Here is a 16,270-nt window from a genome sequence, read left to right as displayed (position 1 = left end):
CTTCTCATTAAAGTCTCTCCACCAAAGCCCAATGCAGGTCGCATGGATTTGGATCCCAATCATAATTTAAATTGAGCGGCCTTACCTTCACCACCTCTAAATTTGTTATGTTGGAGTTCTTGACCACTGTGCCGGGATTTAGTACTGTAGTTATCTGTAACTCCACATGTAGCAAATTAGCCATTTGACCTGTGATGATATGCCCCGGTATCTGGTTAAAGTCCACTAACTCTCTTAACTGGGGAGATTGGCGAAATGAGGCACTCAAGGTACAGTTATTTTAGTGAGAATAATTGCATTAAGTGAGCAGCAACTATAAAGGTGTTAAGAGAAGATCAGTGCCCACCTTTTCGCCGGTTTCTACAAACTAAATTAATTCAATAAAACATATGATGGTGCCATCTTGTGGGGAGATGTTGCAATCTTACAATGTTATTGTTTTGTGGTGTTAATTATGAACATTGCAATTTTATGCTGTTATCCAAGTTTCTTTTTAAAAATATATATTTTTATTAAAATTTTCAACATTTTAATATTTTTACAAAAAATAAGCATAAGCCCAATACAACCCCTCCCCCCACCCCTTGATGGCGACCAGATCCCCAAAATGTAAGATAAACAAACCCCATCTATGGTGGAACCCCACATCTGCCTCTCTCAGAGAAAATTTCACCTTCTCCAAATACAGGAACTCCATTAGACCCCCCTGCCACACCGGGAAGAAGATGACCCCCACCCCAACAGGACCTGCTTGTGAGTGATCAACTAGGTGAAGGCTAAAACATCTGTCCCCACCATCTAAGTTTCTTAAACCACTGTATTTTCCTTTTTAGAAATTATTGTTCAGTAGCTAAAACAGCTGTGGGTACCTCTCAGGCTGTTAATCCAAGAGGGAAAAAAGTTTTTTTCTGTCCATTACTTTTGAATCTTTTTTCAGCATTTTTCATATTCTGATCTCTCTCCCCCCCCCCCCCCCCCCCGATCTCTCCCCTCTTCCCCCCCACTGATCTCTCCCATCTCCCCCCCTGATCTCTCCCCTCTTCTCCCCCCCCCCCCAAGTACTTTCCCTCAGAAACCATCAAAGGACTGGTAATTCGAGAGAGAGAGAGAGAGAGAAAGACACAGATCAGACAATATTCCCAGCCTCTTAATTAATTTTGCGTACCAAATCAATCTGGTTTTCCATTACCCTGTCACTCTACCTCCCCAGCTGTTAATACCAAGCGGTTTTTCAGTTCGGAGTGCCGGCTCAAACTAATTATCTGAGTTAATTGACCAAATGACAGCGTACAGGGGCAGAAGGGGAGATTTTAGGATCAATTACTTACAAACCTCAATTAAAAAATTTAACTAGAGACTACAAGGCATTAATCACAACGTCTGATGCAGTTTTTGTGGGCACTGAACAAACATGCGGTGGATAGAAGGAATACATGGTCAAACTGCACCCCCCCCCTGTAGGGGAATGTGCAACATTAGTTCCCTTTGGTATTGACCACAAACCTCATGTGTGAACAAATTTAGTTGCATTTATTCTACCCTTGAATTACCCAGTGGTTATGTTACTGGGCCAACCATATAGAAGTCATGACATCAAATAAAACCAAAATACTGCGGATGGTGGAAATCGAAAATGAAAATATAAAAATACTGGAAAAACGCAGCGGCTCCGAAGAAGAATCATGCGGACTCGAAATGTTAACTCTGTTTCTCCCTCCACAGATGCTACCAGACCTGCTGAGCATTTCCTGCACTTTCATTTCAGATTTCGCCTTTTCCAGCTAAACTAAGGCTTGGGGGACGGCCATTTCCCGGTTTGTTCCCCACTGCAATACCTCGACCAATCAGAGTTGACCTGTCTGATTTTAATTTGTAACACAAGTCTTGGTAGTTAACAGTTAACTCTTTTCTGCTGCATTCTCCATGGCAACGCCTCTGTCAATCAGAGCCTACTTGCCAACCAATCAGCACTCTCTTCTCAGGCAATTTAAATTGTTGTTCCTTTTACTGTTGATTTATCGTGTGTAGCTGTCCAGGTGAGTGCCAGATGAAAAACTTTGATAGCATGTCTCTTTTTTCAGCAAAAGTAAATTACCGTTCCAGAGAACAGATCCAAGATATATGCATAAAAAGGAACCAAGCCATGAAGGTATGGATCGTACTTGAAACATTCAGAGGCTGAAAAGGAAATTGAAAACACATTTTGTTAATGTTGTGTCTGCTGATTTACTGTGCTGTCCTCAGCAACTTAATTGACTACAGTGTAAGTTAATGTGAGCTAGTGCAATGAGAATGCACCACTGAAAGTGTATTTAGCACCAATACTGAAATTGTAACATAAAGCGAACACCAGGCCTCAGTCTGGCTAGGAGAAAAGTAGGGTGAGACCTCAGGAAGTGTGAGGGTAGTTTCACATCCAAGGCCTTGACACTTTGGGGAAATATACATATAAACCGATTAGGTTGAACATTAATCCAATGCAGATACTGCTATTCCATTTAAAATGTCAGGCGGCGTCCATGATATCTAGAACCAAACAGGTACAGATCCCAAATAGACTGATGAACTGGCATTCATGCCAAATGCTGCAAATAATGTGCTAATGGTTTAAATCCAGTGGCAAGGCTGAGTTGCCCAGCCTGTGACGGTGACTGGTGCCTGTAGTGTAAATGGGATATTCTCAGTCTGAGATAACAGTGAGAGTGTAAATGGGATATTCTCAGTTTAAGACTAGAATTGACTAGAAATGGGATATTCTCAATTTGAGACTAGAATTGACAGTGTAAATGGGATATTCTCAGTCTGAGACGAACAGTGAGAGTGTAAATGGGATATTCTCAGTTTAAGACTAGAATTGACTAAAAATGGGATATTCTCAGTCTGAGACTAACAGTGAGAGTGTAAATGGGATATTCTCAGTCTGAGACTAACAGTGAGAGTGTAAATGGGATATTCTCAGTTTAAGACTGCTGCCTACAATGTAAATGAAGACCCATGAAATAAAACCTTAGATATAGATGACTTACTATTTCCAATGGTTAAGTCTAAAATCCTAGTGAGTAAACCATTGGTTTTTAGGCGTAAATGAGTTAGATTACAGAAATCTCTGAAGAACACATCGAACGTCCAGTAAAACCTCTTTGTGATGATCTCGGATTCTAACTGCCAAACAGGGCAATTGAACATAGTGGCAATGGGACAGGTGCCGCACAAAGTTTCCCTGTTCAATTAAAAGAAAACAAATAGAGACTGCAGAGATATTTTGAAATTAGCACCTTGGGATCAGCTGGATTTGAAATAAAGTCAAAGGTAATCACAATGAAGGACCAGGAGGGATCTTTTATTACAGAAAGTGATTGAAAAATTCTTGGAAACAAGAATGGCCCTAACACAACAAATACTGCCCACCAACAGACAGTCAATCAAAGCAATGGAAGAATAGGTCTCTGAATATGCTGAATGTTGGCTACCATACATGCACCCATCTCAGCTTCAATCGTTAAAAAGGTAGTTAACAGTGCTTGTAACTAAAGAGCCAACTTATTTAACCTGTCAATTTAACTGGATAAACCAATTGAAATGAAATGAAATGATATGAAAATGAAATGAAATGGCAATCATAGGATCATAGAATTTACAGTGTAGAAGGAGGCCATTCAGCCCATCGAGTCTGCACCGGCTCTTGGAAAGAGCACCCTACCCAAGGTCAACACCGCCACCCCAGCCCCACAACCCAGTAACCCCACCCAACACTAAGGGCAATTTTGGACACTAAGGGCAATTTATCATGGCCAATCCACCTAACCCACACATCTTTGGACTGTGGGAGGAAACCGGAGCACCCGGAGGAAACCCACGCACACACGGGGAGGATGTGCAGACTCCGCACAGGCAGTGACCCAAGCCAGAATCGAACCTGGGACCCTGAAGCTGTGAAGCAATTGTGCTATCCACAAGGCTACCGTGCTGCCCCTGGAAATCGCTTATTGTCACAAGTAGGTTTCAATAAAGTTACTGTGAAAAGCCCCTAGTCGCCACATTCCGGCGCCTGTTCGGGGAGGCCTGTACGGGAATTGAACCGTGCTGCTGGCCTGCCTTGGTCTGCTTTCAAAGCCAGCGATTTAGCCCATTTAAAGAGGAACAGGCACAAAGTGTATTAATAGTGATATAAATTGGTGTGCTGTTTCGTGTCACAGTCTTGGCATACTCACTGTTCTGCGGCTGCTCTGCGACTGTCTGATTGAGTTCCAGTTTACTGATATAGATGGACGGGAGGAGCACAAAACCACCAACCAAAAGAAAGGCAAAAAGATTCAGGAAGACCAAAAAGCGCAGGAAGGTGAAGTATGACTGGATGCCATTGCCATATCGACCTAGTCCACAACAGAGCACAAAGCAGTGAATAGTACATAAAATAATCATAATAATCTTTATTGTCACAAGTAGGTTTACATTAACACTGCAATGAAGTTACTGTGAAAAGCCCCTAGTCGCCACACTCCAGCGCCTGTTCAGGTACACAGAGGGAGAATTCAGAATGTCTAATTCACCTAACAAGCACGTCTTTCGGGACATGTGGGAGGAAACCAGAGTACCCGGAGGAAACCCACGCAGACACAGGGAGAACGTACAGACTCCCCACAGACAATGACCCAAGCTGGAAATCGAACCCGAGTCCCTGGCGCTGTGAAGCTAACCACTGTGCTACCGTGCCGCCCATAAAAAGGTGGGTAAGGCTTCCTTCGAGACGGAATTGAACCAGCGACCTAAGGATGTCAGCTTTAATCATCTACAGTCCTCCGCTCTACCAGTTGAGCTATCGAAGGATAGGCCTTTGTGTGTTGCATACGTGACCTCACTTATTATATCACTCAATGAAACGCTCCATATATGACAAAGTACTTTCCATTACTTTCCCAGTGCAGAAATCCTGATGGAGACACATATCAATCCATCTATTCATGATTTGCTAGTGAGCCATGCTAAACAGCGTTACTCTATTGAATACTAAAGTGAGTAGAAGGTCCACACTTTTGGAAATTTGATATAAAGGCAGGATTTCCAAACTGTGGCTCATATGGCCTGCAAGTTCTATCAGTCCAGCCCATGATGCACTGCCCCATTTGCCTTTCCATTGCCTGCTGGTTGGTTGGTACCTGTTCAAATTCATTTGCTCTGGAGGTTTGCACAAGGCTATCGGTGGATAACCCTGGAATCTAAGACTAATATCTGTTGGTATCCACAGCTTAAATTTATACAAATTATTGTTGATATTCTGTGAGAAAATATCATACATAGCCCCGGCACCTACAAAGTCAAAAATCTTAGATACTCCAGGACTTTATAATAAAACGGCAAACATGATTGCAAAGAACATGCTAACAATTCAAGACCAACCAGCAGATAAGATTGTCCTATGTAAGAGGTTGTTAGATGCTGCATTTACGTTAGAGGAAATCGGTGTAAGGGATCATTAAAATATGGAAAATGCTGACATTAGGGGCACCAAGGTAACATTCCTGTGTGAGTTTGTTAGATATAAAAAACATGGAGCCCAAAGATATGAGGGCTTACACCTGGGGCAGAAGTGCCCACTTGGGAAATTTGCTGTTGACCCCAATCTTTGACAGGCACACATGCCACTGGAGAAGCATCTAAGATTCCCACCCATTGGAGAGTTGGAAAAGTGGCCTGTTGGTTAATTTACCCATCTCATCCTGACCCCCAGAAATATCTTTCAGGGTATCCCTTTGCGAGTGGGTTGCGCTTAACCTGTTTCTTACAGAAAAAAACAGTTCAGTTCTTCCTCAGTTCATCCGGGTGAGGTCACGCTTTACAGGTTCACAGAATCGTACGCCTGGCCTCACTGGGTATTTCTCTGCTGATCCTACACCAGGTTTTCTCTGAGGACCAGGAATGTAGACACTTCTAGAAGTAAGACAATGCTGGGGTGCCTCTGTCCCAACTTTGACTCCTATATTGATGTCTGTGTTTGGATAGGTGGGAATCTCTGCTCCCAACAGGTTATCCCTGATGGATGTATTTAAGTCTCAGTTGAGCCCTCAGACCTTCTGCCATTCTCTTGCCTCAGTGACAGTGGGAGTGTGTCAGCAAGGCTGCGGGATTTCAATTCCTGCTGAACATTTTGGGAACATGAATGTGGTAGTATCAGGTATTGCAGTACCCGAGAGGCTGTAGTCCATTGGGTAAGCCTAGGAGTTTACCATTGGCTGTTTGGTATGTGGCTCCGCCCTGACAGACGGGGTATAAGAACAGGTGCCATCCCAGCAGCCCTCATTCTGTACCGAAGCTGCTGGGGAACAGATCCAGTCTATTAAAGCCTTCAGTTATGTTACAACCTCGTCTTTGAGTTTAATTGATCGTGCATCAATGAACAAAGGATATTGTTTCCTCACTATCTTCAAAATTGACCATGAATTTGGAGTGAATGACATCACAGCTTCTTAGTAAATGTAAAGCTTTAAAATGCTCCCTAGGTATGGTCAATGTTCTCTATATAAACAATCTGAACCTTTCCATGAGACTATTGTTTAGTAATCAACATCAGTTAAAAAATCTGGCTGTTATCTCTTTGCTGTTTTGCGGATCTCGCTATGCTCAATTTGGTTGGTGTTGTTCCCTACATTACAATAGGTACTATGCTTTGAAAAGTGTTTCCCTGGCTGGGTGATGCTTTGGGATATTCTGAGGTTGTGCTATATAAACAAATGTCCCCTCCTTCACCCACACTTCTACTTTTTATCCATTCCTCACTGCTGGTATCTATTATTTCCTGAAAACTCTTAATAAAGTGTTGTAATAGCCTCCTAATAACTAATATTTAATGGATAGATCACCTGAACTGCTTGATGAGCAACCACTTCCAGGTATCTGTTCTTCTTTACTATTGTCCCCAGCTTTGTCTTTCTTCAATTTATTCCATGAGAAACTTTAAAAACAATCCTACCCTCTATCAAATTCATTCAGGTACCTCCACTGAGCTGCAGTGATGTTTACTTTGACTAAAATATATCTCCATCTCCTCCCGATGGGAAAATCTTCAGAAAGCTGATTTCCCCTTTGCACTTGACGCTTTGATGCTTCCTGTGCTATGAACAACATCCCACACTGAAGAAGTCACTCATACCTTCTATTTCACCCAGAGAGCCCTTCCACAGTTCCAGCCAGGATATAGCATGTGATGCTTCCTCCTTGAGCCTCTTCAGTAATTTCTGCTGGCTTTGCTTCCAGGTCTCCCAGCTGCTGAGAGATCCACTGTTGTACTTCCTTTTCTCTCTGTGGAAAAGTTAAACTTAAATTGCAATGGACAAAGAAATGGGTCACTTCCTTTACTGATCCACTTTGAGGACATATGGACAAAATGATTTTTTGGATCAGCATGCCAGATTTATTTGATAGATTAATTGGTATAGATTATAATGAACATAGAATGCCGACAGTGCAGAAGGAGACCATCCTGCCCATCGAACCTGCACCGACCCTCCGAAAGAGAACCCTACCTAGGCCCACACTCCCACTCTATCCTGCACTGGACTGTGGGAGGAAACGAGAGTACCCGGAAGAAACCCACACAGTCACCCAAGGTCGGAATTGAACCCGGGACCCATCCTCTGTAAACTTTGAATGGTTCTGACTGTGTTACAATGACAATTTATTCAGAAAACGACCGTAGATTTAAAATCACTTTCAGCTTTTGGGTAACTTTGGCACTGACCCACAGCAACCCCCCACATACACAACAAACCTGCCCCGGCCCCTCACAGGCCAATGGACTCCCCCTCCCCCCAGCCTGGCAATACCCCAAACTCCCTAGGTACCCCCAATCCGCCCACCCCAACCCGAATTCCCAACCACCCTACCGATTGTCATCTCCACCACCCTGACTTCCACCCATTGATCACCCAGGTAACATGTTGCCATGGCTGACTCAGTTCCCCTCCTTATTTGTAAATGGTGTCCCCTCTTTCTAGATTCCCCCACAAGGAGAAACATCCTTACGGTACCTTCCCTGTCAAGTCCCCTGAGGATCCTATGTGCTTCAAAGAGATCATCTCTCATTCTTCTAAATTCCAGCAGATACTGGCCTAATTTGCCCAACCTTTCCTCAGAAGACAACTCTGCTCCATCCCAGTATCAGTCGAGTGAACCTTCTCTGAACTGCTTCTGGTGCATTTATATCAAGGAGACCAAAACTGTACACGATACTGATTTCACTAATGCCCTGTACAACTGTAGTAAAACATTCCTACTTTTATATTCCATTCGCCTTGCAATAAACAACAACATTCCATTTGCCTTCCCAATCACTTGCTTTACCCACATATTAACTTTTCTTGATTCATGTACCAGGACACCCAGATCCCTCTGCACCTCAAGGCTCTGCAATCTCTCCCCATTTAAATAATACACTATTTTTCTATTCTTCCTACCAAAGCGTGGTTTCACAGGTCGGCGCAACATCGAGGGCCGAAGGGCCTGTACTGCGCTGTAATGTTCTATGTTCTATGTTCTAAAGCATTCACATTATCCCACATTATACTCCACCTGTCAAATGTTTGCCCACTCACTTAACCTATCCATATTAGTTTGCAGACTTCTGGGGGGCGATTCTCTGCTCCAATGGCAGAGTGTCAGCGCCGGCGTCAAAACAGGAGTGTTTCACTCCGCAGTCAGCGCCCGTTCCGGGACCCCATTCTCCGGCGTGCAAGGGGGCTAGCAGGGGCGTGGCGGGGAGTGCAGGGCCGTGGCCTCAGAGCAGCGTCGGAGACCCGGCGCCATGCGATCGGCGCTGCGCCGCGGGACACATAAGGCGACATGGGCGCACAGGACGCCGATGGAGCAACATGGCGCCACGCCGAGCAGCCCCCGGTTCACGGACCATGACCTGGAGACGCTCCTGGACGCCCTTGAGGAGAGAAGGGAGCGTCTGTTCCCTGGACTCGGCCAGAGGGCCCAACACAACGACGTGGCCCGACGTCTGTGGAGGGAGGTGGGCGTGGCCATCAGTGCCATTGCATTGACATCCAGCGTTGCAAAAAGCTCAACGACCTACTGAGGGCAGCCAGGGTGAGTACCCAGCAATGTGCCCATGGCACCAACCCCCCTACCCCCCACACGTGTGACACACACCCCCTCCCCAGGGGGACGGTACAAACCACTGTCGTGACCCGCATGGCTGCAGCCACCCATACAAGCTGCGTTGGCCATGTGCCCTGTGCACCCATGCCAACATAGATCCAACCGCATGCATTGGACTGCCTAACAATTCTCTGTGCGGCCGGGCGCCTGTATTGGCACGCATCGGAGAATGGCGTCCCGGCGTCGGAGCGGCGTTGCGTGATTCGCGCGGTGCCGCAGCGATTCTCTGACCCGGCGGGAGGTTGGAGAATCCCACCCCTGATGTCCTCTTCACAACTTAATTTCCTATCTCTCTTTGTATCATCAGTAAATTTAACGACCATACATTCAGTCAAGTCACGCTGTGGCTATAAGGGCAGGTCAGAGTCTAGGGATTCTAGGAGAGGAACTCCCCTCTTGAATTCCCAAAGCTAGATGTACGGCAGCACCACTACCTGTAAGTTCCCCTCCAAGCCACACACCATCCTGACTGAACTATATCGCCATTCCATCACGTTACTGGGTCAAAGACCGGAAACTCCTATCCTGACAGCACTTCAGATTTATCTACACCACATGGACTGCAGAAGCTCAGAAAGAAAGCTCACCACCACCGTCCCAATTTGGGATGGACAACGAATGCTGGATTTGCCACCACTGCTCCCGTCCAAATAAAATGATGGTTCCATGGGATGGCATCCTGAGAAACCTTCAATATGTGAGGTTGTGTTCTCACCCAGATGACACCGTGCAAGAACTGTCATCCCAAGTTGGGGAAACGGGAATACATCAGTGGGAGGGCATTCAAGTAGGGAAAGAAAAACAAGGAACACACTGGAAGGAGATGTATAAAGGTTAGAGAGCAGAGATCATGGATGTTTAGGATAAAGGAACACTCTGCAGCAAAGGCATCCAAATGATCAGGTATCTTATGACAGTAGTAGGTGAAGTGAGACCTTTGGAATAATCCTAGAACTTTTAAAGCCATATTCAGCTACTTCTTATCAATAAATGTTGTGGAAATAGCATCCAAATTTAAATAGGTTCTATATAAAACAACAAGACAGCTGTTTATATTTCACCAAACTTATTAATTATCAATGGTCCTGTCGTGCACTGGATAGCGTCCCTGCCTCTGAGCAGGAGCTCCGGCTTCGAGTCCCACTCCAGGACTTGATGGCCAAGGAAGGTACATTCATTATGTGGCCAAACAGGTTGAGTATCAACCTGTAAATCTTTCCAACACGCCAATGGCAGGCAGTAAGAGTGGGAGACACTCCTGGTCAGCCAGGCTTGATGTGGGGCGGCGCCCCTCAAGCTATAAGCCTCTTGCTGACAGGCTAACGACTTGTTCCAGTAGAAACCTTGCTATGGGAACAGATGAAAGTCTAGGTACTAAGTGCGGGAAGGGAAACAACTCAATATCAATACAAGACATTGCCGTAATGGGACAGAACTGACCTCATTTTTCTTTTCTCTGTCAGACTAACAGGAAGCTCTCGAAGAGATTGTTTGCGATCTTCAAATAGCAGCAGCTCTTCTGCTATGAATTGTAAATTTGAAATCTCATTTCCTGAGTCCTGAATTGAAAAACGCTGTTCATTTTTGGAAGACGGGCATTCTGTCCTTCTTCTCACTGTCTCGTAACTTGGCAGTTCCTGGAAGATGCCAGTTTGGTGATAGGGTTGCAGAGAAACATTTGACAATGAGTTGCAATCTGTCAGGAAAGAGCAAATACCCGTAGGCCCAGTGACTCTCCAGATAAATCCTTAAACTGGTCTGCTTATACATTATTAATATTCCATATGTCGAGAGTCACAGCTTTATGGGAAAGATACCACTAAGTGACACCCACTTAAAAAAAAAATTCCGATCTTGGTGCATATTCTATTCAGCGACAATTTGCATTTGTATATCGCATATCCCAAGTCAGCTCACAGGAGCAAAATATGACACCCATCCACATCAGGACAAATAAAGCTTGGTCAAAGAGTTGAGTTCTAAGGTGCAATTTATTGGATGATTGGGAAGCAAAGAGACAGAGGCCTGGATTTCCGCGATATGGGAGAGGTCCTCCATCGTGGCCAGTCTCATAAATGGCCAAAAGTACAAAATCCTGCCCCTGAACCTGTCATTTCCCACCTTCGCTGGGGCCGGGCTTGGATCAGGCCAGGGTTTGTACATGCGCAATTCGTGGGGGCAGCTGGTCATTTAAAGCATCTGCTGCCTCCACTGAAGTGGGATTGTGTGGAATCCAGAGTGTGCAGATCAGAACAGGTACGAGGAGGTCGGAACTTGGTGAATTCATTTGGATAGCCAGGTATTCCTTTGGAAAACTGAGGTACCCCTTTTCATAGGGTCACAGGACACCTTCGGGAGAGGTACGGCACCCTGTGGGATTGTTAAAAGTGATTATGCACTTTTTACACACAAATTTATTGAAACTGTCAAGCTGTAAAAGAGCTGTCCAGCTGCCAATAAACTGTCCAACTGTCAAGGGACTGTTAATTCTCCAGGTGTCAAGGAACTGTTCAATGATAAGGAACTGTAAAAGAGTCGTCCAGCTGTCAAAACTGTCCAGGAAGTGTAAAAGCTTTCAAGAAACTGTCTAAGGTCAGTGGCATGGAGGGGGATAAAGACAAAGGTTGGTGAGTGTGGCCATGGATTGGCATGAGTTTTCATTCAGTTGGCCTACATTTATGGGGACAATGCGGTGAGTAGATGGACATGGGCTGGCAGAAGCTTATGGGGGGTATAGGGATTGGATACAGGAGCACGCATGAGCATAGGGTGACATGGAGGGGGTATAGGGAGTGTGTGTGGTGGGGGGTGAGGGCTGGAGGGATGTTTTTTGTTTTATTTATTTAAACACCATGCCAGAGCACAGTGGCAGGCCTTGCGCCCAATCTGCGTTTGTTCTGAGATTGACCACGATTGAAAATACCACCTGCAGAGGTCGTTTTTAAACATAAGAACATAGGAATTAGGAGCAGAAGTCGTCAATTCAGCCCTTTGAGCCTGCTCCACCATTCAATCAGATCCTGGCTGATATCTTCCGGGTCTCAAAACACCTCCTTGCCTGTTCCACATATACCTTTAACTGTTTTTTTAAAAATCAGAAATATATCCTATCTCCTTTTTGAAACTATTTATGATTCAGATTCCACCACACTGTGGGACAGAGTGTTCCACAAATTGACAACCATCTGCGAGAAGTAGTTTCCCCTCATCTCAGTTTTAAATCTACTGCCTCTCAAACAAGGTCCGTGACTTCTCGTTGGAAATTGCCCCACAATGGGGAACATTTGGTCTACGCTTAATTTGTCAATTCCTCTTAGTATCTTATATACCTCGATCAGATTCCCTCTCATTCTTCTCACCTCCAGCGAGTATAAACCCAAACTGTCCAATCTCTCCTCATACGTCAACCCTTTAATTCCCGGAATCAATCTGGTGACCCTCCTCTGAACTGTCTCCAATGCCACCCGATCCTTCCTCAAATAAGGAGACCAAAACTGGACACAATACTCCAGATGTGGTGTCAACAACACCCTATACTATTGCAACAACATTTCACTACTTTTATACTCCAGTCCTTTTGCAATAAATGGTAAAATTCCATTTGCATTTTTATTAGATGCTGTACCTGCAACCCGACTTTCTGTGATTCATGAACAAAGACACCCAGATCCCTCTGCCCAGACCCATTTTGAATCTGATCTCCGTTTAGATAATAATTTGCTTTCTATTTTTCTGGCCAAAATGGATAACATCACACTTATCCACGTTAAACTCCATCTGCCGAATTTTGGCCCATTATCCTAGCCTGTCTGTAGCCGTCTGTAAACTCTTTACTTCCTCCTCACTGCCTGCTTTTCCAGCTAGTTTAGTATCATTGAAGGTTGGGTTCACAGAGCCAGGAAACCTGCCGACTCTGTGAACCTTTTAAAAAATAATTTTAGAGTTCCCAATTCATTTTTTCCAATTAAGGGGCAATTTAGCGTGGCCAATCCACCTACCCTGCACATAGCACATAGAACATACCGTGCAGAAGGAGGCCATTCGGCCCATCGAGTCTGCACCAACCCACTTAAACACTCCCTTCCACCCTATCCCCGTAACCCAATAACCCCTCCTCACCTTTTTGGTCACTAAGGGAAATTTATCATGGCCAATCCACCTAACCTGCACGTCTTTGGACTGTGGGACGAAACCGGAGCACCCGGAGGAAACCCACACAGACACGGGGAGAACGTGCAGACTCCACACAGACAGTGACACAGCGGGGAATCGAACCTGGGACCCTGGCACTGTGAAGCCACAGAGCGAGCCACTTGTGCTACTGTGCTGCCCCATGTTTGGGTTGTGAGGGCAAAACCCACACAAACATGGGGAGAATGTGCAAACTCCACACGGACAGTGACCCCGAGCCAGGATCGAACCTGGGACCTCAGCGCTGTGAGGCAGCAATGCTAACCACTGCGCCACCGTGCTGCCTTCGACTCTGTGAACCTGACCCTGGGACAGAAATCCAAGCCAGGGAGTTTCAAGGAGGGATTCCAGAATTTTTCAGGAGCAGCTGAAGGCACATGCGTTCTCAAGAGGCCAGTATTGAAGGAATGCGCAGAGTGCTTGAGAAAGATACAGAGATAGGGAGACAGGAGTTTGAATGCGGTGTTGCCAGATCGGGAGCCAATGTTGGTCAATGAGCAGATAATTGGCGAATGAAACAGTGCATGTTGGGATAGGGGCTGCAAAGGTTTGGATGAAGGAGGAAAGCAGAGGGTGGACAGTTGAGACAAACGATAAAAATTAGTTTTGTCAGTATGAATTGTAGCCATCTGGGATGGCCGCGTCCCGATTGCAAAATGGACACTTGCAAAGACTGCAGGGAAAATTGGACATTGCTGAGAAACAAGCAGGTGCAAGCCCTGTCTGTTGATTAGAACCTTGAACGCTCAGACAGGACAGAAACTACCAAACGATTTACATACTAATGAGCCATCTCCGGGGACAAAAGGGAAACACTTAGATACACAATGTTAGGACAGACTCCCCGGCGCCAGGAGAAGCTAAGACAAAGCTGACTGACAGTCACCAGGACACGCCCAGCGATCAGGGAACCACCCCGCTATTGGAGGAAAATCGATACCGATGATTGGGAAAGACCCAATTAGTTGAGGCCAAGTTCAGGGCCCGCCCAAAAGAGCGCAAAGTCCTTTTGGGTATAAAAGGTATCCCCCAAGGGAGAACGCCCTCCTTTGGTTTTGGCTCTCAGCGAAGAGAGAGACCAGCCTAGCAGCTACAGCAGGCCAAGTAAGTTCCAAGCCAATGCACGCTACGAGATAGACGCTCCTAGTTGCTACCCTGTAAACAGCTCAACCCAGCAGCCTCAGAACCGAGCAACGGCCATTGTTCCTCTGACTGAGTGGGTGCCCGAAGCTAGATATAGGCTTTAGTAATAGTGGTAGTATAGTTTGTAGAGTTTATGCATGAGTAGATTTGACTGTGTGTAAATAAATGAGCATTGCTCAGTATTCGGTTCTGAACCTTGTGGCGGTGTCGAAAGATATCTGGCGACTCTTGAGCAAAGTTGATTAAACAGAGCCAAATTCATAGAATTTATTTCATAGAATTTACAGTGCAGAAGGAGGCCATTCGGCCCATCGTGTCTGCACTGGCTCTTAGAAAGAGCACCCCACCCAAGGTCCACACCTCCACCCTATCCTCATAACCCAGTAACCCCACCCAACACTAAGGTAAATTTTGGACACTAAGGGCAATTTACCTTGGCCAATCCACCTAACCTGCACATCTTTGGACTGTGGAAGGAAACCGGAGCACCCGGAGGAAACCCACGCACACACGGGGAGGATATGTAGACTCCGCACAGACAGTGACCCAAGCCGGAATCGAACCTGGGACCTTGGAGCTGTGAAGCAATTGTGCTATCCACAATGCTACCGTGCTGATCGATTCTAAAAACAACCTCAGTTGTGTCACATTTTGAAGACGTGGGGCGGGATTCTCCGACCCCTCACCGGGTGGGAGAATCGTCGGGGGTCGGTGTGAATCCCGTTCCCGCCGTCCTCCCAATTCTTCCGCCCCCCAAGATCCGGCCCGACTTGAGTCGTGTCGCCCACCTCGGAGAATGGCGGGGTATGGTGTGACACAATGGGTGTTGGGGCCGCCCGAATTCTCCGGCCCCCGATGGGCCGAAGTCCCGCCTGCCTGTAGCCGGTCCCGCCGGCGTAAGTCAGAGTAGGTCCCTTACCGGCGGGACCTGGCGGCGCGGGCGGGCTCCTGGGTTCCTGGGGGGTCGCGGGGGGATCTTGCCCTGGGAGGTGCCCCCACGGTGGCCTGGCCCAGGGTTGGGACCCACCAATCCATATGCGGGCCTGTGCCGTGGGGCCACTCTATTCCTTCTGCATCGGCCGTTGTGGTCCTTGCGGACGCCAGCACGCGCTGGCACTCCCGCGCTGACTCAAGCAGGCCGGCGGAAGCCCTTCGGCGATGGTTGGCGTGGTGCCAGGCCCCTATCCCGCCGGCCGGCGGGGCGCCAACCACTCCGGGGCGGGCCTAGCCCCTGAAGGCGCGGAAGATTCTCCGGCTAACTGGAATTTCTCTGTCAGTTCGTCCATTGTTGCTACCCTGCTGTCAGTGTATAGGTCCCTGACTGTCAGTGTCCCTCCGTCGTGTCCCCATTTTTTGAAGGTGGGTCAGTCAGCGCTGGTGTGAACCTATGGTTGTTGCCGATGGGAGCTTTGTCCGACAGTTTGGTCAGTCCAAGTTGCTGCCTTAGTTGGTTCAAGGACAGGAGGGTGGCTGCTGGAGTGTTTTTTTGGGTGGGGCTAGGAGTGCCACCGTGGCGAGGGCCCGGAGGGAGGTCCCCTTGCAGGAGGCCTCTTCCGCACCCACCCACTCGGCTTCTGGCTCCTTGATCCATCCCCTTATTCGCTCGGCCGTCGCTGCCAAGTTGTAGAATTGTAGGTTTGGGAGGGCTAGCACCCCCCTGGATTTTGTTTTTTGTAGGACCTTCTTTGGGATCCTAGCATTCTCCATCCCCCCCCCCCCCCCCCCCACACCCCCCCACCCCCCCCCCCCCCCCACCCCCCACCCCCATACGAACGCC

General features: G+C 46.8%; 1 protein-coding gene and 1 non-coding gene across 2 annotated transcripts in view; both read right to left on the bottom strand.

Moving 5' to 3' along the window:
* The window catches only part of LOC140395583 (transmembrane channel-like protein 7), a 67,391-nt gene that overhangs the window by 33,726 nt on the left and 17,395 nt on the right, over window positions 1–16,270 (bottom strand). The window contains 4 exon segments of the mRNA XM_072483543.1: window positions 2,096–2,178; window positions 4,212–4,373; window positions 7,148–7,296; window positions 10,600–10,855. Of these exon segments, the coding sequence (XP_072339644.1) occupies window positions 2,096–2,178; window positions 4,212–4,373; window positions 7,148–7,296; window positions 10,600–10,855 (650 nt within the window).
* Window positions 4,739–4,826, bottom strand: trnay-gua (transfer RNA tyrosine (anticodon GUA)). Its single transcript is given in 2 exon segments — window positions 4,739–4,774; window positions 4,790–4,826. It is a non-coding gene; the product is annotated as a tRNA-Tyr (tRNA).

Source organism: Scyliorhinus torazame, chromosome 18 (assembly GCF_047496885.1).
Source record: "Scyliorhinus torazame isolate Kashiwa2021f chromosome 18, sScyTor2.1, whole genome shotgun sequence".
Lineage (NCBI taxonomy): Eukaryota > Metazoa > Chordata > Chondrichthyes > Carcharhiniformes > Scyliorhinidae > Scyliorhinus > Scyliorhinus torazame.
Note: the sequence above shows the minus strand (reverse complement) of the source record. Positions and strands in the feature narration are given on the sequence as shown.